Source organism: Tachysurus vachellii, chromosome 16 (genome assembly GCF_030014155.1).
Source record: "Tachysurus vachellii isolate PV-2020 chromosome 16, HZAU_Pvac_v1, whole genome shotgun sequence".
Lineage (NCBI taxonomy): Eukaryota > Metazoa > Chordata > Actinopteri > Siluriformes > Bagridae > Tachysurus > Tachysurus vachellii.
Window position 1 is genome coordinate 7773183 of NC_083475.1, and position 25000 is coordinate 7798182.

General features: G+C 44.3%; 1 protein-coding gene across 1 annotated transcript in view; it reads left to right on the plus strand.

Annotated features, from left to right (window-relative positions):
* Positions 1-17943, plus strand: part of rerg (RAS-like, estrogen-regulated, growth inhibitor) — a 55239-nt gene extending 37296 nt beyond the window's left edge. The window contains exons 3-5 of the mRNA XM_060889897.1: positions 2820-2876; positions 9723-9796; positions 16357-17943. Of these exons, the coding sequence (XP_060745880.1) occupies positions 2820-2876; positions 9723-9796; positions 16357-16785 (560 nt within the window). The 3' untranslated portion in view covers positions 16786-17943. The remainder of the gene's footprint in view (positions 1-2819; positions 2877-9722; positions 9797-16356) is intronic.
* Positions 17944-25000: the final 7057 nt, after the last annotated feature.

The window sequence follows — 25000 nt, forward strand, 5'->3', positions numbered from 1 at the left end:
AAGAGGAAGAAACCTTGAGAGGAACCAGACTCAAAAGTGAACCTCATCCTCATTTGGGTGACACTGAAGTTTGTGATTATAAACTGTCATAAACACCATAGAGTGTGATTATGAATAATGTCCTTTTTAAATTCCTATAGAGTCTGACAATTGTGTATTGATTAGGAGGTTGCTGTCCTCAAACTCTTTGAATGGGGCTGGTACAGCTCCAGCATTAAAAACAATAAGAAACTCTCACTCATTTTCTACCGCTTATCCGAACTACCTCGGGTCACAGGGAGCCTATCTCAGGCGTCATCGGGCATCAAGGCAGGATACACCCTGGACAGAGTGCCAACCCATCGCAGGGCACACACACACACACACTCTCATTCACTCACGCTATCACACACTACGGACAATTTTCCAGAGATGCCAATCAACCTACCATGCATGTCTTTGGATCAGGGGAGGAAACCGGAGTACCCGGAGGAAACCCCCGAGGCACGGGGAGAACATGCAAACTCCACACACACAAGGCGGAGGCGGGAATCGAACCCCGACCCTGGAGGTGTGAGGCGAACCACTAAGCCACCGTGCCCCCACAATAAGAAACTATGATATAAAATTAGTAAAATTATGAATTTTTTTTATTAAGTGGTTTATGTAGGTATATTATGTATAAATGTATAAAATGCAGTCAGTGTAATATTTCACGGCATATCCAGCCTGTATGACAACGCACGGTATATTAATAGTTTTTTAGGGCAAGGTTGTTACGAGAAATGATGCGTCACACCGAGATGGTTGTTCTCTCCTCCTCGGCAGCGGAGTCATTTAACTCATAGAGGCTGTGAAAGGCGAGTAACAATGCTGCCTCACATGTGGAAAAAACACTCGTGCAGTCTGTATAAGAGCACCGGAGCCCTTTCAGGGGTCAGTCATGACAGGGCCGTAAGAGAACAGGACACTGTGATAAATCAGCCAAGCTGTAGCTCATGCACGACACACACAATAGGAAACACCGTATAGCGTCAGGATTGGCACAGAGCTGTGGTTTTGCCTTTCTGTAGTAGCAACTGAAGAAGTGATATCTCCCTGTGGCACAGGATTTCAAAAGGATAGATAGGATCAAAGAGAGAGAGAGAGAGAGTACTTTGTTCTGGCCCTAGCTGAGATGTTCCTTATCATTTAGATGTATTTTGCTGGAAAGGACATTAATGGAAAAGTAAGAGGAAATGGCTGAGAGAGAAGCACACACTGGGATATATCTTTTCCTGATGAAAAGATCATGGATTTGGGATATATCTCAAATTAAGTGATAATTAGATACTGTGATGGATATTTCAGCTGCAATAAAGAGATACAGTAAGTCTTCATGTACACTGCTACTTGTAGCTAACTAGCCCGGTCTCCCCTGCAGCTTGGGAGAGTGAAGGCTAGCACATGCTTCCTCTTCCTTCTATCTTTTCAAACTGCATCACAAGGAGGTGTGACACAATCCGAGGACAGTGTTGTCTGCCCTCTTCCGCATATAGGAGCTTACAGATGCTATGATTGGCTGGGCTCACTGTGATTGACAGGATGGAGCGAGAGAGAGAGTTCTCTAGGTTCCCGATGTGGCATCGTCTGGATTGAAGTTTGTCAGGAAAATGTTTTTCTTTTCCACCACTGGTGAGCCCAAGTCTTTATGTTTCTCATGATCTACACTGTACGTACACAAACCGCGGGATGGAAAATTGTACTTGACCAAGTGAGAACTTTCCCTAGGTCAAAATTGTACCACAGTGCCACATAAAAGTACTAACGCTGGTTAACTGTGGTGTTTGATTACTTTTTTTTACTCCTTCACTGATTCACTGATTTACTCCGTACACGAATCGAATAGATTCTCAGAATAATATTGTATTGTAAACAAAATGTATTACAGGTTTATCATTATAGGTTCATTAATAAATGTTTAATTAAATGTTTGGTTAAATAAACAAAGTGTCTTAGCTGGGGAAAACGATCAAAGGAAACACTATGAGAAGAAATAGGCAAGAGCTCCAAACTCGGCTAAAATGACCGCTTTCCTGCAGCGCTGTTCGAAAGCTGCTGAAGATGTGTTATTATGTGGTTGTGTAACACTATAAGATACGAAGCTATCAGACTTCACAAGTGCAGATCTTGTTGGAGGATCTCCATGAGAGAACATGATCATGTGACCAGCGTACTCTATTTGTCTCTACTCACAGATCTTCGGTGCTCAAACAGAACAATTTCTTTAGATACAAATTTGTGTAGCGTGTGTGAAATTGCATATTGTGTGAAATATTCATCACAAAGCATAGTGTCATGATGCCGACTTACACTCTTAATACTTTTTTGTTCATGTTTCTGAGTACGATGTCAAAAGACATTAGATGTGTACATTTTTTATATTAAAAAAACGGATATATTTAGTGAAAGCGTATTAAGTAACATCAGCTTTGAACAAACAATCACTATATTGCTGATAAATATCATTGCCTTGCTAAATTATGGGATGTATCTAAAAGCAGGCTTTTGATGATGGTCAGTGCTTCGCTTCAGTCTGGCACAGGTATAATTCAGGATAAGAGGTCATTCTCGGTGGCTGTAATCCGACTCACGTTCCCTCTCTTACTTGCCATTAACGTCTCTTGAACCCACGCACGGACCGTGCGATACGACACTTCGAACGATTTTAATATCCTGCACGCCGGCTCCTTTCACTGACACTTATCGATTGTAAAAACGAACTCTGCTTGATTGCATGCAGCTATTGAAGAAATCATATTCACTTTTCTTTCTGTTTTTCCTTCTCTATTTTTCTTCAGCATTGGTGGTGAGGCTCCTGACCAACCGTTTCATCTGGGAGTATGACCCCACGCTAGGTAAGAACACCATTACACCGAGAGCACTTGTGTTGCGGAGGCTCTCAAGGGCTTTTTTGTCTCTTTGAAACATTGTCACATATACACTTGGCAACCTTTATATCTCATGAATATGGTGATTTAAGCAGTGGAAGCAGAAGATTTGGTGTTCATGTGCATGCTACAGGTAAAACTTTTTGTGTAGAGATTTATTATTGGATTTTGATGATTTTATGCCTACGCTTCCATTCACATTGTAATCACTCACAATAAAAGGTGTTTCATATAAGAATTCATCAAAGCAAGATATCAAATCAATTGATTGGCCTTAACAGCTCAGTAAATACTTGCACCCAGCTACGTGAAATAGAGATTTGGAATAATAATAATAATAACAACACAATAACACTCAAATTTATATTATTCAACCAGACAAAGTTTAGATGTCCCTCAAGGCATAACAAATCATATGAATCACACAGGCATACAAAAAAAAAAACATTTCTTATCACTGCTTGTTGTGTCACATTCAAATTTCTTGGGATGAGAATCTTCCTATGACACGGTAATGGTAATGTTTAATTATTTATTACAGCAGCTGGCTTCCAGGCAATCTCAAGTCTCAAATCTCAAATTTTAAATATCATTTGAACAATAATAGTCTTTTATACGTACATGAGAGAGAGAGAGAGAGAGAGAGAGAGAGAGAGAGAGATTTTGGAAGTTTAGTTTATTTAGATTCGGAATTTAGATCACTAACTATTATGGATAAAAGCATAGATGTGTGCAATTTTAATATAATATATGCTTTATATGTTGTAAGAAATCCATTTGTGGTATTGGTTGTTGTGCAGAAAAGACAACGTTCTATCTAACGGGCTGTAGGAAGAAGCTCCTCCTGATTCTCTCCTGCTACAGAGATAAGAGTCTGTTGTATGGATGGCTGAGGTGCTTCACTATCTTCCTGGCCTTGTTTGTAGATAGACTGCAGGTTAGGGAGCTCAGTGTAGATGATATGCTCAGTTGATTCCACCACAATCTGTAGAGCTTGTCATGCTGCATGCTGCTGTCATGCTTTCTGTCAGGCTGCTGTCAAAAGTGCAGGGGTAAAAGTTTTTCCTTTGCACTTCAGAGGGCAGTTTATGTCTCTCAAGCGTCTAAGGTGGTAAAGATCCCTCACCTTGGTGTTGATGTGACAGGACCATAACAGATCCTGCGTGATCGGAACACCAAACTGTCCACTGTTTCCTCCGGGGTCACGTTAGCTCATGTCCTGCTCTGTGCTCAAGTCCACTATAAACTCCTCTGTCTTGCTAACATTCAGGAGCAGGTTGTTCTCCTTCCACAAGGGTTTTAATCACTTACAGGTAGACCTTCTTATTGTTGTCAGAGATCTGGCCCATCATTACGGTTGGCAACAGCAAAGTTGACAGTGGTGGAAGAGTTGGAAGTGTCCACCTAGGTATAAGTGTAGTATTGAGTCCATACATCAAATGGTGGAGCACAAAGGATCTCAGTCTGTCAGCAGATTGAACCAAGCCTTTCTGTAGAGTAGCTATAATTCAGCAAGTTTTTACACAGCCTTTATTAGCATGATATCTCAAGAACGAGTGCTTAGATGTTGGTAGGATTTATAGAACATTATGATCTATTTATAGAACATAAAGTTCACTATGACTGTTTTGGGATCGATCCTCAAGTCAAGTCAAGTCAAGAAGCTTTTATTGTCATTTCAGCCATATATAGCTGTCACAGTACACAGTGACATGAGACGACGTTTCTCCAGGATCAGGGTGTTATATAAAACAAAGACAGAGCTATAAAGACTTAGTAAGTTAGTCCTAGATACATAAAGTGCAACTGTGCAACCTGGTGCATACAGTGCAGGACAAGACAGACAAGACAGTGCAGGACAAAAGATAAACAAGACATTAAGACAGTGCAGGACAAAATACAGTGCAAACAAAAAATACAAGACAATACACAAAAGACAATACACAGAAACAGCACTGACCATTGTAAATACTGTATGTTCAGTGTAAATACTGTATGTTCAGTGTAAACACTGTATGTTCAGTGTAAATACTGCATGTTCAGTGTAAATACTGTATGTTCAACAATATTGCGTGTGCAGAAATACTGGAATGAACACAGTGTTACAGCAGCAGGTCCCTGAGGTATTGTAAAGTATTGTGCAAAACAGCAGACGACTGAAATGTAAGTCAGCATGTGCAAAGAGCAAAAACAGTGTGCAAAACAGCATGTAAACAGTTTGATTAATGTATATTGGAAGTGTGTGTATTTGGTGTGGGTCTGTGCAGTCCATACAGTTGATGTGTGTGTATGTTGTGCTCAGTACAGTTCAGTTCAGTTATTGAGGAGTCTGATGGCTTGTGGAAAGAAACTGTTACACAGTCTGGTCGTGAGGGCCCGAATGCTTCGGTACCTTTTTCCAGATGGCAGGAGGGTGAAGAGTGTGTGTGAGGGGTGCGTGGGGTAAAGAGTGTGTGTGAGGGGTGTGTGGGGTAAAGAGTGTGTGTGAGGGGTGTGTGGGGTAAAGAGTGTGTGTGAGGGGTATGTGTGTGGGGTAAAGAGTGTGTGTAAGGGGTGTGTGGTGTCAGCGTGTTGTGTAAATGTCAATGATAGAGGGAAGAGAGATTCCAATGATCTTCTCAGCTGTCCTCACTATCCACTGCAGGGTCTTGCGATCTGAGATGGTACAGTTCCCAAACATACAGTGATGCAGCTGCTCAGAATGCTCTCAATGGTCCCTCTGAAAAAAAGTTGGGGGAGGGAGATGTGCCTTTCTCTGCCTTTGTAAGAAGTAGAGACGCTGCTGGTGATGGAGCTGGTGTTGAGTGACCAGGAGAAGTTCTCCGCTAGATGAACACCAATAAATTTGATGCTCTTGACGATCTCTACAGATGATCCGTCGATGTTCAGCGGTGAGTGGTTGCTCTGAACTCACTTCCAGAGTTCTTCAACAACCATCTCTTTGGTTTTATCAACATTCAGAGACAGGTCCGTGTACCAGCTCCAATTGTGTATCAGGTCCAATTGTCTTCCGTGCGATGAAGATTTTGGACCTCCACTGAGATGAGGCCGGCTCTAAGAGGACCCTGAGGCATCTAGAGATCTACCAGCTCCAGTTGGACTCTGCGACTGCATGTGGGCTTTTGCATCAATACAACATTTATCAGACTGTATGTTTATAATCACACCCTCCACTGTCACCCATTTGAGGATGAGGTTCCCTTTGAGTCTGGTTCCTCTCAAGGTTTCTTCCTTTACCATCTAAGGGAGTTTTTCCTCCCCACTGCTGCCTGAGTCACCTCAGACTTGCTCATTGGTGATAAATACATACACATTGTGAACTAATTATATTTAATATTAATCCTGAATTTTGTATTCTATTAATCTCTATATTATTCTTTATATGAACCTTTTGTTCTATGTTTATGTTCTGTAAAGCTGCTTTGAGACAAATAAACTTGAATTGAATTGAATTGAATTGAAAAGGTTGTTGTCTCTACACCAGGCAGTTAGCTGTTGCACCTCCTCTCTGTATGCTGACTTGTTCTTGATGATGTCTATGATGATGTCTATGAACAGCATTTGTACGTACGTGTCTTTAGTGTCCATGTGGGTGAGGGCTAAATGCAGGGCCGTGGCAATGGCATTGTCTGTGGAGCGGTTTGCACGATACGCGAACTGTAGGGGGTGGTAAGTAAGGGTGGTAACTGGGTCTTGATGCGCCTTATGACGAGCTTCTGGTCCGTGGGTTAACTCTGCATAGAGTTCTCCTCGCATCAGCCATGTACAGTATAGACAGAGTACCTGGTCGTTGGGGGGAGTGATGGTCTTCCTTGCCGTTATGTTGTTTTGCATCTTAAACTGAGCGTAGAAGTCATTCAGCACATCTAGGAGAGAGGCATCACTATCACAGGCAAGTGAAGCTGTCTTGTAGTTTGTGATCACCTGTATACCCTTCCACATGCACCGGGTGTCTCCGCTGTCCTGGAAGTGGCTGTGGATTGTTTGTGGATTGTGCATTGCCTCTCTGATGGCTCGGGACAGTTTGGTCCTTGCTGTTCTTAAGGCTGCCCTGTCCCCTGTTCTGAAGGCTAGGTCTCTAGTCTTCAGTGGCGCACGCACTTTAGCAGTCATCCACGGCTTCTGGTTTGAGAGTGTGGCGATGGTCTTGGATACAGTCACGTCATCAATGCACTTGCTGATGTAGCTGGTCACTGATGCCCTGCAATCCTTCAAGTTGATGGAGTCGCCGTTGGTTGCAGCCTCCCTGAAGATGTTCCCGTCAGTGCACTCAAAGCAGTCCTGAAAAGCAGAGGTGGCTCCTGATGGCCAGGTTTTCACCTGCTTCAGAACCGGTTTAGAGCCAAAATCAAAATCACAGGTTTTTCTTCAATACCGTCCTACCTTTTTGTCATACTGATGCTTTCTCCTTCATGCTCTGGAACTTGTGGATTTTTGGTGGTCAACGTTTGTCCGTTTGTCCCTGCGTCTGTCCGTCCGTCCAGGAAGACTCAGGATCTCAAAAACAAGTGTTTCAATACCTCAAGAATTTGGTGCTTAAACATGGCGTCGAATTTTGTTTGTTCAAATTTGAAGGATCATGAGCTCTGTTAGAAGATCCTCTGTCGTGGCTTTGTTGTGGCCAATAACACACATTTATCTTATTTAACACACATTTATCTAAATTATAAACTCATAATTCACTTAAAAAAGCAGAAAAAAAGATCATTTAGAAAGAAAGAAGTGGTTCCAGATGTTTATGGTTTATTCTTATTATGCTTTATTTACCGTCTCTGGTTGTATTACTGTGTATTAAGTGACCACATGGCTTATTTTAATGTCAAAAACAAAATGCTTGAAGACAAACGGACCGAGAAATATGCAGTTGTTCTTCTCTTTGAGTTCAAAACAGATTTTTCATCTGGTCCAGATCTGTGGCGCTGGTCTTACGTGATAAAATGAACTGCCGCTAGGAAACAAAGCATCACTACTTATAATTTATAGCTAATGACTAACAGTGGTACATTTAGACACAAATTAGATAGCAATAAAACTCCACCAGTGATGACTCGTGCACAATTTCCGATATTTCAGAGATAAGGAAAGTAACTTAATTTAAACATAATTTGCTGTAAAGGGTTTTTTCCAGTTTTTTCCATGCCTTTGTGCATCTCAGGAGCTTTTTAAATCAGCCAAGGATGATTGACAAATATAAGTATATTGTATTTATCCAGTCATGGTTGTTGTTAGCGCAGAAAACTAGTGTTTCAGAAAGGTACAGTGTGAAACCTCAGATTATGAATATTTAGGATTAATTGTTAGGTATTAATTGAATGAACACAATCCAGTATTGTGTTTGTCTGGATTTTACAGTCACCCAGTTCATATTTGAAAAGCCCTAGAGAGCTGTATGTGCTGCACCAATGGTAATGGCTGGTGCCTGATTCTAAACAGAACTAGTGGTCGAAAACCAAAAAAAACACAAGAAAAGAGAAATTAATTATTCTTGATGGAGTAAAAACGTCCTCTGACCTCCGGTGTACAAAAAACAAAAACCTCCTGGGTCAGGAATGTTTATGGAGTAGTGATGCATCTCAGCTGAGAAGCCCTATGAAGCTAGAAATGCCTTTAACATTTACATTTACAGCATTTAGCAGACACTCTTATCCAGGGTGACTTACATTTTTATTTCAGTTTATACAACTGAGCAATTGAGGGTTAAGGGCCTCGCTCAGGGGCCCAGCAGTGGCAACTTGGTGGGCCGGGGGGTTCAAACTCATGACGTTCCAATCAGCAGATCAACACCTTAACCACCTTTAACAACAACTTGTGTCCATCTCTGATGGACAGCTGCACTTAATGGAAGCTCAGTGAAAGCCATGTGAGTCCATGTGATAGAGGAACAAGAGGCAAAGGAAACCTTCTCTTAATGACGCCCCATTTAAACATAATCTAATACACTTTCTTATTTTAATTCAGAGCAAAATAGTGTGTTGAGGAATTTCAGGCGCTAGCTTGAAAGGTGTGGTGACTCATTTATTTGCTTATTATTTGAGATTTGTGAGAGTTTTTTGAAGGCCGTCTGTAGAACCTTTTGCAAGAACCTTTTGGAGAATAAACTTTTGAGCCTCTGGGCATTTTTTTTAAAAAATAACTCACTGCCAGGAAAATTAGAAGCTTTTGGACACGGCTATAAGAAATATGCACAAGCAATCATGTTAAGCGTCACACACACACACACACACACACAGATGATTGAGCGGTAGAGTGTGTATCTAAGCTCAGGGTGTTAATAGGTGCTTGGATGGTCCATCATGTCTCAGCTTCATGCCTCCTGGGGAAAATGGAAGCAGAAGGACACCAGTGAACCGTCACAGATGGTAAGCAGTGACATCTTTCACAAGCGGCCCAGGGCGAATTTATATTCCACAACACAGCTGGGATAAAGAATGAAGCAAACGTATAAAAGACAAGCAAATATGGAAGGAGACAACAGAGTCACAATCCCATGTGCAGAGATTGGACTCATTTCAGAGCTCCTGGAAATGTTGCAGATCGAAAGAGATGAAAATGTGTAGTAGGATTAGCAGAGACACGTTGCAGCGGGAACCATCTTTAATGGATTAAGGAGCACCCCGTTTGACTTTATTGACTGTTTTCTTTGCTGATATTTTATTGGTTTGTGTGCATGTGTGTGTGTGTATTTGAGAGGTTGGTTTAAGCTCAGCTCATGGCTTAACAAGGTCACAGTGTCTCTCAGGTGAAGTGTGTCCATTAACATTATTATTCCAGTGCAAATACTTCATCAATGTGATTTTTTTTTTTTTTTTAAAGAGTCAACATACAGACATCAAGCCAGTGTTGATGATGAGATGGTCAGCATGGAGATTCTGGACACAGCCGGACAGGTAAGCTGTTCATTATTGAACTGGATAAGATAAAAGGGAAAACAGTAGAAAAATATAAAATAAAATAAATAAAAAAATAGAAGTAGAAGTCTGTAAAAGTAAAGAGAAAATACATAAAAATATTAAAAGATTGATACGAACACGGATCGGTGGCAGAACAGTAGGACTATTGTGAATAAATTGCAGATGTGTGCAAAATGTTCGGTGCAAAAAATACTGAGGTATTCAGTGTTGTTATGAAAAAGTCCAAGCTCTAGTCCTTTGTGTTGTCCTGGTTGATGGGCCGAATTTTCTTTGAGAAGATGCAGCACTCGGTCCATCAGCTGCTTAACACTAATCAGTACAAGACCAGTAGGTTTCATATTGAGTTAAGTTTAACTTGGCTCTTGACTTAAAAGTCCTGATTTCAAAAGAATTCACAAATGTATGGAGTAAATAAGGATTTTATAAAGATAAACACCTGTAGAATAACTGCTATAGAATGTGATATGATGGAGTTCCCTTTCGATACTCCACTCATACTGCGTATGGGGAAAAGCTCCTTTTTTCCTCAATACTGAAGCCTTTTTTCAATAACGCAGTGCAACTGCACTGTCATTGGTTTAATATGAAACTTTTTTTAAAACCAATGACGGCGCTGCGTAGCTGCGCGAGCCTGTGGCGATGCAGCGCGCCAAAGCCCGCTAAAAAAGGGGGCGGGGCGTATAGCTATATAAGCAGGCAAATCGCCAGAGGAAATCAGATCTTACTCCTTCAGCGACGACTTCACTTCGCTGAATTTCCTCTGAACGCCTTCGCTGGATTTTCGCCGTTGAATAGGCACCGCAGCGGACCAGCTGAGACCGCCGACCGCTTGCAGCGCCGGCGCTCTTTAGACAGCCGCGTCTCGCGCCGTTCTTGGGCTGCCGGCTTCCTGCTTGCAGCCGCTTCTCAGCGATCTCCTGCCGCCATCCGGCGATCACAAAAAGAGCTTTCCAGTGGTTTTCATCGCTCTAAAAGAGCATTTCCAAACAAACGCCGTTTTAACGGCGGCGGCCATGCCGCGTCACAACTGTGGCACATGCAGAGTCCCTCTGCATGACAATGACGGCCATGAGGAGTGCGTTTCCTGCCTGGGTAAATCCCACGCTGAAACTGCACTCACTGAGTCCTCATGCTGCTTCTGTGAGAGCATGAGTCTCGCCTCTCTGCGCTCGCGGATCGCTTTCTTTCATGAAAGTGACTCCGCCCCTCACGCCCCCCCGTCTTCTTCCTCCCGCGAGCCGGCCAGGAAGCGACAGCGGGGAAGAGGGGCTCAGCGCCCGGGTTTGGGTGAGCTCACGCCGGCTCTTCGCCCGCGTGCCTCACTCTCTCCAACGAGAGAGCCGTCCCCCGTCCTCTTCTCACGCCCAGAGCAGCGTCCCTCAGCTGAAATGAGTGACCTCCTCTCATTTGGCGGATCGGAGGACGAGCCGCTTGACGACTCCATGTCACTCGCGGCTTCTGAAACGGAAGATTGGGCCGGTGATCCTAACCCCGCCCACTTGCCGTCGCGAGAGCCCATCGACGCCAAAGCTGGGATGGATGCCGAGCTTCTCCGCATCCTCTCCAGAGCTGTCGAAGATCTCCATCTGGAGTGGGCCGCCCCTGAGGAGCCGACGCGCAGCAGGCTGGACGAGTGGTTCTTGCCGGAAAGCCGCCAAGCCCCCCGCCAGCGTTCTGCCCCGTTCTTCCCTGAGGTGCACGACGAGCTCACAAAGTCGTGGCGCGCCCCCTACTCGGCCCGCCTACGCACTTCTGCAGCTCTCGGTGCAGTAGATGGCTCTCAGGAGAAGGGCTATGAGCAATTGCCGCCCCTGGACGATGCCGTGGCTGCTCATCTCTGCCCCCCCGCGGCTGTGGGGTGGAAAAGCAAGAGAGCCCTTCCTTCCAAGCCCTGCAGAATGACATCTGCCATGGCTGGCAGAGCTTACACTTCTGCTGGCCAAGCCGCTTCAGCACTACACACCATGGCCATTTTACAGGTGTTCCAGGCAAAGCTTCTCCGTTCCCTGGATGAGTCGAGCCCTAGTGAACCTGCTTTTTGCGACCTCCGCAGCGCCACAGATCTGGCCCTGCGCGCCACAAAAACCACGGCCCAAGCCATTGGACGATCCATGGCCAACCTGATTGTGCTGGAGCGCCACCTCTGGCTCAACCTCACTGAGATTAAGGAGAGCGACAAGGTGGCCTTTCTAGATGCCCCAGTCTCTCCATCCGGTCTCTTCGGGCCGGCCGTAGAAGGGTTTACGGAGCGCTTCACCGCAGCACAGAAGTCGTCCCAGGCTATGCGGCACTTCCTGCCCAAGCGCTCCACCTCTGCCCTGAGTCGCCCCAGGACTGCGCCGACTCAGCGCCAGAGCAAACCTGTCCCTTCTGCCCCCCAGGTGGCGCCCCCTAGGGAGCAGCGCCCAGCTCGCCCCACTAAGCGCGCTAAACCGCCTGGACGTCAGGGCCCCCGGCAGAGGATTGTGCTGGACCCGACACCCTCTAAATCCTCCTGATCGTTGGGGAAGGAAGAGGAAAGAGCAAAGTCCCGCCACGGCCGGACCACCCCAGAAGCTCTCTCGCCTGCCAGCTATGCGACCTGGGCCCACCGTCGTTGCGTCCACGCAAAGTGCTGTTATGGCAAACACAATAAAGATTACACATTTTCTAAAAGAGAGCACTTTTCCTCTTCCACACTTGTCAGTGTTCAGGCCCCTAATCGGTGGCCTGCCATCCGACACTATCCAGCCCCTTGTCACGCGGGCCGATGCCTGGCAGGCCATCCCCAGAGTGTCCAAGTGGGTGTTGGGGATAATAAAATACGGCTACTCACTGCAGTTCGCCCGGAGACCCCCGCGTTTTCGCGGGGTGATTCCCACTTTGGTAGAGCCGGACGACGCCCAGGTCCTCCGCACCGAAGTGCTGACGCTGTTGAGGAAAGGAGCCATAGAGATGGTTCCTCCCTCAGAAAGCGGGTCGGGGTTCTACAGCCGTTATTTCCTTGTCCCCAAGAAAGATGCCGGTCTCAGACCCATCTTAGACCTCAGACTCCTGAACCTCTCCCTCATGGAACGGAAGTTCAGGATGTTGACACTAAAGCAGATCCTCACGCAGATTTGCCCCGAGGACTGGTTCTTCTCGCTGGATCTGAAAGACGCTTACTTTCACATCCAGGTAGCCCCACATCACAGACGATTCTTGAGATTCGCGTTCGAGGGTGTGGCTTACCAATATGCAGTCCTTCCCTTTGGGCTGTCTCTAGCTCCACGCACTTTCACGAAGTGCATGAACGAGGCACTTTCCCCTCTGAGACAGATGGGAATCCGCATTCTGAATTATCTCGACGACTGGCTCATTCTAGCCCAGTCGCGAACCGAGCTAGACCGCCACAGATCCGTGCTCCTGAGCCACTTAGAGTGCCTAGGACTCAGGGTCAATTTTGCCAAGAGCTCACTGCTCCCCAGCCAACGTGTTGTGTTCCTGGGAGTGGTTTTCGACTCGGTCCGCATGAGGGCAGTCATATCACCAGAGCGCGCTCTGGTACTTCAGCAGCTCGCGGCCTCTGTCAGGAACAAAGCCTGTTTCCCTCTGAAGTTCTTTCAGAGGATGCTAGGGCTGATGGCTTCCGCCTCTCCAGTTTTGCAGCTTGGCCTCCTACGAATGCGGCCCCTGCAATACTGGCTGAAACTCCGGGTCCCACCTCACGCTTGGCGGCACGGCCGCTTTCGCGTCAGAGTCAACCAGGCCTGTCTAGCAGCCCTGGAGCCTTGGATGAACCCTGTTTGGTTCAGCCGTGGAGTGCTCCTACAGGCGGTTTCCAGAAGGATGGTGGTCTCAACAGATGCGTCCAACCTGACAGTGACAGTGATGTCCTACATAAATCACCAAGGTGGCCTTTCGTCCAGCCGCCTCTACATGCTGGCAAAGCGCCTCTTGGAATGGGCATTACCCAGGTTGCGAACGCTCAAGGCGACACACATACCTGGCAAGTCGAATCTGGGAGCAGACATGCTTTCACGGAGCAACGTCCCCTCGGACGAGTGGATGCTCCATCCCCAGACGGTTCTCAAAATCTGGGAGATTTTCGGGAAGGCAGAGGTCGACCTCTTCGCCTCAGAAAGCAACTCTCATTGCCCAATTTATTTTTCAAAGGACACAGATGCGCTGGCCCACGACTGGCCCAGCCTCCTCCTTTATGCTTTTCCCCCGATCGCTCTGGTCCCTCAGGTCATCAGACGAGTCAGGGAGGACAGGCACAGAGTCCTCCTGGTGGCCCCACTCTGGAGGAGCCAAGTTTGGTCCTCGGAGCTATTCAGGCTTTCCATGAAAGCCCCATGGCCAATCCCCCTGAGGCGGGATCTCCTCTCTCAGGCGAACAGGACAATCTGGCACCCGCAGCCAGAACTCTGGGCTCTGCACGTATGGTCCCTCGATGGGAGCCTCTGAGCCTCCCCGAGGACGTGCTGCATACCATTGCTCAGGCTAGGGCCCCGTCTACGAGACGCCTCTACGCCCAGAAATGGTCAATCTTCGTTGACTGGTGCTCCGCACGGAACGAAGACCCTGTTGAGTGTGACGTATCTCCGATACTGTCATTTCTCCAAGAGCGTCTGGACAAAGGTCTCACCCCTTCCACGCTCAAGGTATACGTAGCAGCCATCGCAGCATTTCATGCTCCTATTGCTGGCCAATCGGTGGGTCGAAACGGCCTCATTGTGCGTTTCCTGAGAGGTGCTAGGCGGTTGAAGCCCCCTCGTCCTCTCACCGCTCCCACTTGGGACCTTCACACGGTCCTTGAAGCGCTCAAGGGACCTCCCTTTGAACCGCTGCGGTCGGCTGGCCTCCGGCCCCTAACGCTGAAAACCGCTCTGCTACTTGCTCTAGCATCGGTCAAGCGTGTTGGCGATTTGCAGGCCCTCTCGGTGAGCCCTGCATGCCTTGAGTTTGGGCCCAATGACTCAAAGGTCATTTTAAAACCCAGGCACGGCTACGTACCTAAAGTGCTCTCAACGCCATTTAGAGCGCAGGTAGTTTCTCTCTCGGCTCTGCCTCTGTTGTCAGGTGAGCAGGAGCTGAATTTACTCTGCCCAGTGAGGGCTTTGAGGGTATACACTGAGCGGTCACAGCCGTTCAGGCAATCTGACCAGCTTTTTGTCTGCTTTGGTGGCCGCACCAAGGGGTCTTCGGTCTCAAAGCAACGCCTCTCGCGTTGGATAGTCGACGCTATCGCTCTATGTTACTCTTCTATGGGTCTTGAGTGCCCCATGGGAGTAAGAGCCCACTCCACTAGAGGGATGGCCTCTTCTTGGGCCTGGTCTAGTGGTGTCTCCATCAAGGACATCTGTGAGGCGGCCAGTTGGTCCTCGCCGTCCACTTTTGTCAGATTCTATAACCTGGACATCCCGACCTTGCACGCTCGGGTTCTTTCGGTTTGATACGACGGCCTCTTCAGACTCCGTCATCATACCACCTCCAGGGAGCTTGCTCCCTCTTAGCAGTGTTGCGTCAAGGGTTCGACGGCTCCGGCCCTCTCACTTATCCTCTGGGCCCCAAGGTGTTCAAGATAAGTCTTGTCGTTCTCTACCGTGGCACGGCGCGGTTGAATTCGTTCCCCATACGCAGTATGAGTGGAGTATCGAAAGGGAACGTACTCGGTTACGAACGTAACCTCGGTTCCCTGAGATACGGAACGAGTACTGCGTTATATGCCGTGCCACGAGGCTGCGGCTTCAGTGTCGTCGCTTCAGTCGTATGACCTGATTTCCTCTGGCGATTTGCCTGCTTATATAGCTATACGCCCCGCCCCCTTTTTTAGCGGGCTTTGGCGCGCTGCATCGCCACAGGCTCGCGCAGCTACGCAGCGCCGTCATTGGTTTTAAAAAAAGTTTCATATTAAACCAATGACAGTGCAGTTGCACTGCGTTATTGAAAAAAGGCTTCAGTATTGAGGAAAAAAGGAGCTTTTCCCCATACGCAGTACTCGTTCCGTATCTCAGGGAACCGAGGTTACGTTCGTAACCGAGTACGTTTCTGGCCCAAATGCCAGGGCTGCAGTTTCTGGTCTCTAGTAATCACACCTAGCAATTATAACTCCCCAATATTATTCAATGATCAACTGATATGTGTACAAGTCATTTATATTGGAACATTACTGATGTTTTGAATCGATTGTGGGTCATAATAAATTAAATAAAAAGACTAAAAGCCCCCCATGCTTTGAACACGTTTGTATCGCTCAACTATCCATTGACCCAGAGAGAGCATGGGCCGCGTTGAGGATGGAGAGAGGCGCCGCTCAGCAGACCGTTTCCACCATTGTTCTGCTGTACAGAGAACATCTTGAATGGATATGATGGATGGATGAGTAGATAACAGAAAGACAGGTGATCAGACAGGAATTATGTAATGAACCTGCAGATATAGCAAAAGTTAATTGAAAAACGTCAGGAAGCATAGTGCCGAAGCTTCCATGGTTACCTCCAGGGCATTTGGTGAAAGAATATAGGAGTTAATTAGTATAACTTGCTTGCCTTATTTTATTTCCCTTCATCTAGGAAGACTTGCTGCAGAAGGAGGGTCACATGCGTTGGGGTGATGGATTCGTGCTGGTTTATGACATCACCGACCGGAGCAGTTTTGAGGATGTGGCTCCACTGCGCAGCCTGCTTGAGGAGGTGCGGAAGCCACGCCACGTGCCCCTGGTGCTAGTAGGCAACAAAGCCGACCTGGAGCATGCGCGTCAAGTGGCCACAGAGGAGGGCGAACGTCTGGCCGCTGACATGGCGTGTGCTTTCTACGAATGCTCAGCATGTTCAGGCACGGCAGGAACCTCAGGCACCGCCGGCACCGTGGCTGAGGCCTTCCACGAGCTGTGCCGTGAGGTGCGCCGTCGCCGTGCTGTCCAGGGAAAAAGCCGGCGCCGTAGCTCCACCACTCACGTCAAGCAGGCCATCAATAAGATGCTCACCAAGATCAGCAGCTAGGGAGAGACGAAGAGAGGAGGACAGAGCGACTACAGGAAACGGGGGGAGAGGGTGGGGGTTGTGAGCTAAATCACTACTGTCTGAAGAGCTGGGTTTGATTGGCTCTGCCAAAGAATTTTCACCAAAAAGTGAACGCTTTGCTGTGCTGTTCTGGATGAAGAAAATAAACTATTACTCAGTCACTTTTTTCTTAACATGCCATCAGCATACATTCTGAATACACTCAAACAAAACTTTACAAGACTGTGAAAAGTGTAGACAACAAAACAAGGAGATCTGACGTGTGTACACAAGGTAGAGAAGTAGAAAGAAGTCGACTGATTAGAGTACAGTACTACACGTAACAGCAGCATCAGAGTACTCTTTCAAGCCTTTTCTCTTTTAGCGAAACACACAGATTTTTCATCGTGTCTTGTGCCATCGCTTGTATCATACAGGAATGTTTTCATGCTCCAAGGCCTTCCCTGTGTATATTTGTTCTTCAGGCTATAATGATTATCAGAGTGACAGATTGCATTCGCTCTTTTGCCTGCTCGCTGCATGTTGACCCTTTTGAAACAGTTATCAAATAAATCCTTGTCCGCCCTCATAATAAAGCCAAATGCCTTTTTTTAATCATAAATATTTCCCGGTCCTCCTCTCCAAACATCTTGGAACATGATTATTCTGAAGATTATATCTTAACCGTGGGCATTTTTTTCTCTGGAATGGAGTGCAGCAGTAAAAGATGGGCCTTGAAGCAGCCGGTGTTTTTGTTTTTTTGTTGTTTTTTTTGAGAGCCTTTCCTCAAAGAGTGTTTCTGCTCTTATCACTTGCATGTTACAACCCACATGGACTTGTTTATCCATCGCTTCTCTTTCTCTGACCTTGTACATTCTTTCTGGAGATATTTAAAAATATACCTTTAATTCTGTATAATGTACAGTATATAACTGCCTTAATATCTTAAAAGAATCATTAGATAACGTGTACAGTAAATCTGTTTATTACAGCTAAGTAGCCATGGAAGTAACATGCTAGCAAGTAGTAACATGCTAGCATGTTTCAGGCCAGGTTTATAAATGAATAAACAGTCATATATTGTAATATAACGAGCGGCGTGTGTCTTTCTTGCTGTGCACTAAATAAAGCTGACAGAAAAGTATACATAAATGTCATGAAAAGAAATGAAGCATCTGGGTCTTTGTTGAGTCTCTTTATTGTCAGAACAACGCTCAGCCACAGCATCGGTTTACATACTGTACACGGTCCTGTCACGTGGCGTTTAATACACTGTAAGGCTTCGTGAGCAGTGAAACTAAGAGACATAGGTAGGTTCAAGAAAATTATTAGTCAAGATATTGTCTTAAAGGTGTTCAGTCCAAGGTTAAGATCAAGAAGGTAAACGATAAAAAAACATTTTTAAGGGCAAGTTTTTACTTCAGCTGATTGGCTTCCAGTAAGAGGAAGTTGATGAAAGAACAGAACTGTATTAGTCAAGACAGAGTCCATGGTCAAGATCAAGATCGTACACAAAAAAATCCTGTTTGAGGTTTTTACTGTGGCGTACTGGCTTCTTTCTATAACGGGATTACTCCCTGTCAAAGTTTTTAAATGTGAAAAGAAAAGACAACACAAATCAAGACCATATTATTGAGGCCAATGGGCAAAAATAAGTCCAAGTACAAATGCCAATACAGAATCAACACAGAAATGTAATGCTAGTTACTGTATAGCCATGCTATTATAGTCAGCGCCATCTTGTATTTTGATACTTCTGAGGCGACAGCAATGTAAGCATTTAAGGCAAAATACAGAAGACACCTGAAAACGACACTTTTTTGCTTTTTCACATTATTAGCAATAAGTAAAAAAAACTAAACGCGAAGAAAAGTAAAGTATGACAAAGCGAATTCAGAAAGATACTCATTCATTTCTGGTGGCAGTTACTTTCTCTTTGTCTAGGTTAGCTTTGATTCGCGAGATCATGCGCTACTGTAGCAAGCTAGCTAGCTTCTCCATCCAGACTGGATGTAATCCACTGCTTTTGAATATCTGCTGAGGAAAAACAGCATGGTTGAAACATCCACAGAGATACAAGGCGTAACACCAGTAAGAAGCGGGAAAAAGTCTGTCTGAAGTGGGATAAATTCTAACTGGGTAACTATACAGAAAAGTGTTTCTTTTGTATTTAAATACAGTATTTGCACCAATCACATCAAATTAATACGCTCATTTAATCCTATAGCAGAAGCACAATGCTTAACATCATGGAGATACAGGTTAAGAGTTTCAGCTCATGTTAAATTCAGAAAGAATTTTAAGTCATTGGGTAATGTTGATGTTGTTAGACAGTCTGTTTTTTTTTTTTCTTCCAGGTGAATTCTACAGAGTGATAGAAAAAAGCACAAGACAAGGTTTTGTTGGCAGAAACACCTTATTTATGGGCCAAAATGTCTAGACATGTTTGAGCTGACAGGAAGTCTACTGTAACTTACAGACTCACCAAAACTGACTCACCAAAACTGGCCAACTGAAGCCTTTTTTCTAAAGGTTTGCACAACGATGCTCAGATCAAATATCAGTTAAAAAACAGAAAATATCCTTCACTACAGTCACAGAGAGCATCTATTTTTTTCTTCGTGTAACATGTACACGACTTGGAGGTAACATTGGACAGACATTAACATGAGTTTATTTACAATTAACAAATGTGTAATGAATCATTTATACTTAACACATTAACATGTTAACAAGTGTGTACAATAAGAGTATACACTCAGCTGATTGGTCATAAATTAATTTATTCATTCATCTTCTACCGCTTATCCGAACTACCTCGGGTCACGGGGAGCCTGTGCCTATCTCAGGCGTCATCGGGCATCAAGGCAGGATACACCCTGGACGGAGTGCCAACCCATCACAGGGCACACACACACACACACACACATTCACTCACACAATCACACACTACGGACAATTTTCCAGAGATGCCAATCAACCTACCATGCATGTCTTTGGACTGGGGGAGGAAACCGGAGTACCCAGAGGAAACCCCTGAGGCACGGGGAGAACATGCAAACTCCACACACACAAGGTGGAGGCGGGAATCGAACCTGCTAACCACTAAGCCACCGTGCCGTCATAAATTAATTTATTTATATTTAATTTATTTTTATTCGTTCATTAATAGACCTACCATGTTACAGCCAATAGTAACATAAATGAACAATAAAACATTAACATAAATTTTTTTTAACATAAGAAAAAAAAATCAAATGTATAAAATAAATAAATAAATAAATAAATGCTATTAGGTGCGACACTGCTTTATAACTTATTTTTAATGAATCATAATGTGAGGCGTCTGTTAAGAATAATATATAACCCAAATGCACAATGATCAACCACGTATAAAGTGTAAAGGTTTTCAGCAGTCCTAACAACGACCTTGTGAGGAACCAGTCTGGGACCAGAAGAAGCAGCTCACAGACCCTAACACTGTTCAAGGTGTACACATACAGAAGGATATATTCTGAACTAAGTGGTGTAATGTGGTTAGGATCGCTAAGCACAATATGGAAACCTTCATTATGAGGCAGATGGTTCACATGCGATTCAGACGCCACAGCAGATTTGAGCAGCAGGTGGCTCGGCCTGACGCGGAGCTCGCTTCACGAAACGAATATCCAAACCAGCTAGAGCATACAGCTTTATAAACAGAGCGTCGGCCTGCACCTGTGCTGGATTTTACAGTCATGAAAGTTGTTTAGTAATTTTGTAAGGATAATAAGACTGATACTTTTTCACTGAAGGCAAAATGTATCACATTTGCATTATGAAGATGTGTCATTAAGTCCAACATAAGCCTTGTCCCAGACAATGATAGTCCAGGCACACTGCATTTCTCTGGATACATGAGAACTTTATGTCACATTTCACACTGATGTTGTGACATAATTGTTATAAAATGACATATTGCCGTGGCTCAGTAAAGATCCATCATGATGCTCTACTTCTATGGAGCTTCTGCACTTCTGATGAAACTTCTGATGCTCCACATGGATACCTTAAAACCTGCACTTCCTATAATCTATCTATCTATCTATCTATCTATCTATCTATCTATCTATCTATCTATCTATCTATCTATCTGTCTGTCTGTCTGTCTGTCTGTCTGTCTGTCTGTCTGTCTGTTTGTCTATCTATCTATCTATCTATCTATCTATCTATCTATCTATCTATCTATCTATCTATCTGTCTGTCTGTCTGTCTGTCTGTCTGTCTGTCTATCTATCTATCTATCTATCTATCTATCTATCTATCTATCTATCTATCTATCTATCTATCTATCTATCTATCTACAGTATCTATCTGTCTGTCTGTCTGTTTCTATCTATCTATCTATCTATCTATCTATCTATCTATCTATCTATCTGTCTGTCTGTCTGTCTGTCTGTCTATCTATCTATCTGTCTTTCTGTCTGTCTGTCTGTTTATCTATCTATCTATCTATCTATCTATCTATCTATCTATCTATCTATCTATCTATCTATCTACAGTATCTGTCTGTCTGTCTGTCTGTTTCTATCTATCTATCTATCTATCTATCTATCTATCTATCTATCTATCTATCTATCTATCTATCTATCTATCTACTGTATCTATCTACTGTATCTATCTATCTATCTATCTATCTATCTATCTATCTATCTATCTATCTATCTGTCTTTCTGTCTGTCTGTCTGTTTATCTATCTATCTATCTATCTATCTATCTATCTATCTATCTATCTATCTATCTATCTATCTATCTATCTATCTGTCTATCTGTCTGTCTGTCTGTCTGTCTGTCTGTCTGTCTGTCTGTCTGTCTGTCTGTAACATGTTCATACTGAACATCCCTTCAACACCTCTTGCACCATCAGACCTTAAAACCTACAATTTGCCAATATCACACATGCAAGAGTGCAGTTATACTGAGTATCATCTCAGCTGTGATTCACTGCAGACACGAGCACGCAGGTTGTGTGTCGTTCCCCATCACAGCGATGCCGATATTCAGTATAACCACATGACTGCACGTGTCATACTGCAGTTCTATAAGCAAGAAATTAGAATAGAGTAGGTGACATTACAAATACTGCCAAATGTTCTGTTTATTTTTGCTCCGCTAGCAGAAATAGATCTCGAGAACAAATCCACACAGTTTATATCACATGGGCTGATGAGTTAGTTCACATTCATCTGTACATTCTTTATGTTTTATGTCAGAAGTTCCAGTAGCTGATGTCATTAACACTACTGTCTTTTGTTGACAGTTTTCAAGACTGATTTCTGTCAAGATGCTTTTTGCCAGCGTTTAGATGCTGTTTAGTATTTAGCACTTTTAACATGAAACGCTGGCAAAAAGTTGTTTAACGTTTGAAAGCATTTTTCTCAGTGTTCTTATTAGAAAATAATGATCAGAAAACTCTCCATTGTAGCTTCACCTACTGTGATGATATGAACATACAGCAGCCACATTTAAGTTTGAAGCTTTTGCTGAAGGTACAGAAGGTTTATTACAGAGCCCATGTTCATGTCAGTTTTAGACTTTGTTGGGTTTGGGTGTGGACTGGGCGTTCCCTGTAATTACTACTGCATCTCTGAGAATAGCAGCTAGGAGACCACAGTTCTCCTCTGACTTCCTCCCTCTCTCTCTCACTCTCTCTCTCTCTCTCTCTCTCTCTCTCTTGACCAGCAGCACACAGGTTATATATAGTCACATAACAGCGTGTGTGGAGTCAAGTACTGATCCTGTGCTCATGTGCTACTTGTGTTCCCTCATAGTGTCCATGTGCCTGACTTTATGTGCTGTACAAGAGCCAATGAAACTATTTTCTATTAATAGTTTTATGGCCAGACTTTAATTCTGAAAAAATATTCCTTGTTTTGTGATGAGATTATAATGTTTCATAATTGTCGTAAATTGAGGAACGCTGCCATCGCTCCTGAAACACTCTCTCACTCACTCACTCATTTTCTACCGCTTATCCGAACTACCTCGGGTCACGGGGAGCCTGTGCCTATCTCAGGCGTCATCGGGCATCAAGGCAGGATACACACTGGACGGAGTGCCAACCCATCACAGGGCACACAAACACTCTCATTCACTCACGCAATCTCACACTATGGACAATTTTCCAGAGATGCCAGTCAACCTACCATGCATGTCTTTGGACCGGGGGGAGGAAACCGGAGTACCCGGAGGAAACCCCCGAGGCACGGGGAGAACATGGAAACTCCACACACACAAGGTGGAGGCGGGAATCGAACCCCCAACCCTGGAGGTGTGAGGCGAACGTGCTAACCACTAAGCCACCGTGCCCCCCCTCCTGAAACACAACAGCATCCAAATTTCTCAGTCCATTACAGGTGGAGAGATCGCATTATATCATATTACAGCTGAATTATATGTTTTTTTTCTACAAACCACCTACAGTACTTCTCTCTCTCTTTTCCTCATTACCGTCACCTCTGACTTGCTCATTATGGATACTTTGAAATTCTAAACGTATATCCAGAATTGATATACTTCTGTGAAGCTGCTTGGTGACTGTGTTCACTGTTAACAGAGCAGTTAAACTTGAACTTAATGGATAGAATGGATAAAGATCCTTAAACCTTTTTCCTGACAGATCGTCGGGTCCTGAAGGAGTCAGAAAAGAGCCATATTCTGGAGGAGCCGCCGCTCTAAGCATGAGGAAGAGGAGGCCTCATAAAACAAACTTTGCCTGATGTTTAGATCTGGGTGTGCATTATGACTTAGTAAACTTTTATTCACAGGAAGTTGTTTACTGCAGAAAAGTCCAAACCCTGAGCCACGACAGGAAGTCACCAAAACCACAGGACACTAAATGTTCTTGACGTCCATGAGTGAACTATATACAGCCACAAATAAACATCTTACACTCAATACAGGAGCCAGTTTATCCTGGTAACGAACTTGAGTCATCTCTCTATATTCAACAGCAAAGACACAAAAAAAGCTCTGAGTAATTTGAAGACAATATTTGGAAGAGCTTGCAGGTGTTCAAAATGGCTGCAGATTTTCAGCAGATTTGGGTCGAGACGTGTCGTGTGACATCATCTCTCTTCCGTTGATCAGAGTACGGCGATCATAGGAAGTCAGTACAGATGTGACTTCACCGCTAGGAGTTAAAACGATGAATCCTGTACTTGCAGTTTTGCCAGATTTCAAGTAGAGTTAAAAAAACAAAAAAGCATGAAAAACCTCTGCAAGTTGCATCACAAAAAATAAAAAGCCACAGCAAAATCAATCAACTGTCACAAAAAAGTCCACAAAGTCCTGGAAGGACTGAGAAACATCCAGCTGGCAGAGGATATATTTCTTCTGTTTTCTCGCTCGCTATATTCTGCATTATTATTTTAGTGTTAATGTCATCAAGACCTTTTTTTTTTTTGGACATTCGGATAAATATTAATATCATGACTTTCAGGGGACTATAAATAGTTTGCATTTTTAAAATGGTTTTAGGAGTTTTCCTAATGAGGACCAGCTAATTATCCTGGCGAGCACAAAACTGCCAGATATTCCTCAGCTTGTGGGGACATTTGTTCCCCACCAAGATATAAAAACATCCCAGTCAGCCTCAGTATATAGAGTGACATGATAGTTTCCATTATTAGACTGTCTGAATTACAGGAACAATGGTGGTAATGTAGAGCAGGATAATTATCTCGAATATAGATGTGATGACATTCCCATAACAACATACAGAGTATTTGAAAAGGCATTGCCTGTGGTGAAAAAAATACACTTTACAATTAGTGTACGTGGCAAGCCGTCACTGTTTGATTTTCCAGATGTGGGAAAAACACAGTGGCACAAGATTAAAGGGGGTATTTGGGCCAAAAAAACTTTAGATGTGTTTTTCACATTCCATTTTGTGTGTGTCTGTGTGTGTGTGTGTGTGTGTGTGTGTGTGTGTGTGTGTGTGTGTGTAGGCATGATTTCGACGTAATTACTCGCTCATGCCAGCATTTTTAAGAGGTTGAGAAGGTATTTTTAAGGCATAACATAACACTCATGACGTCACTCTGAGACAGCGATGGTGAAAAGATTTTTGATTGGTTCTTTTTGATATGTAAATAACATGTAATAACTATGATCTCATCTTGGAAAATAAGAAGGGCATGACTGGAGCTTAGCCAGCCTCTTAGTGTTTCGCAAA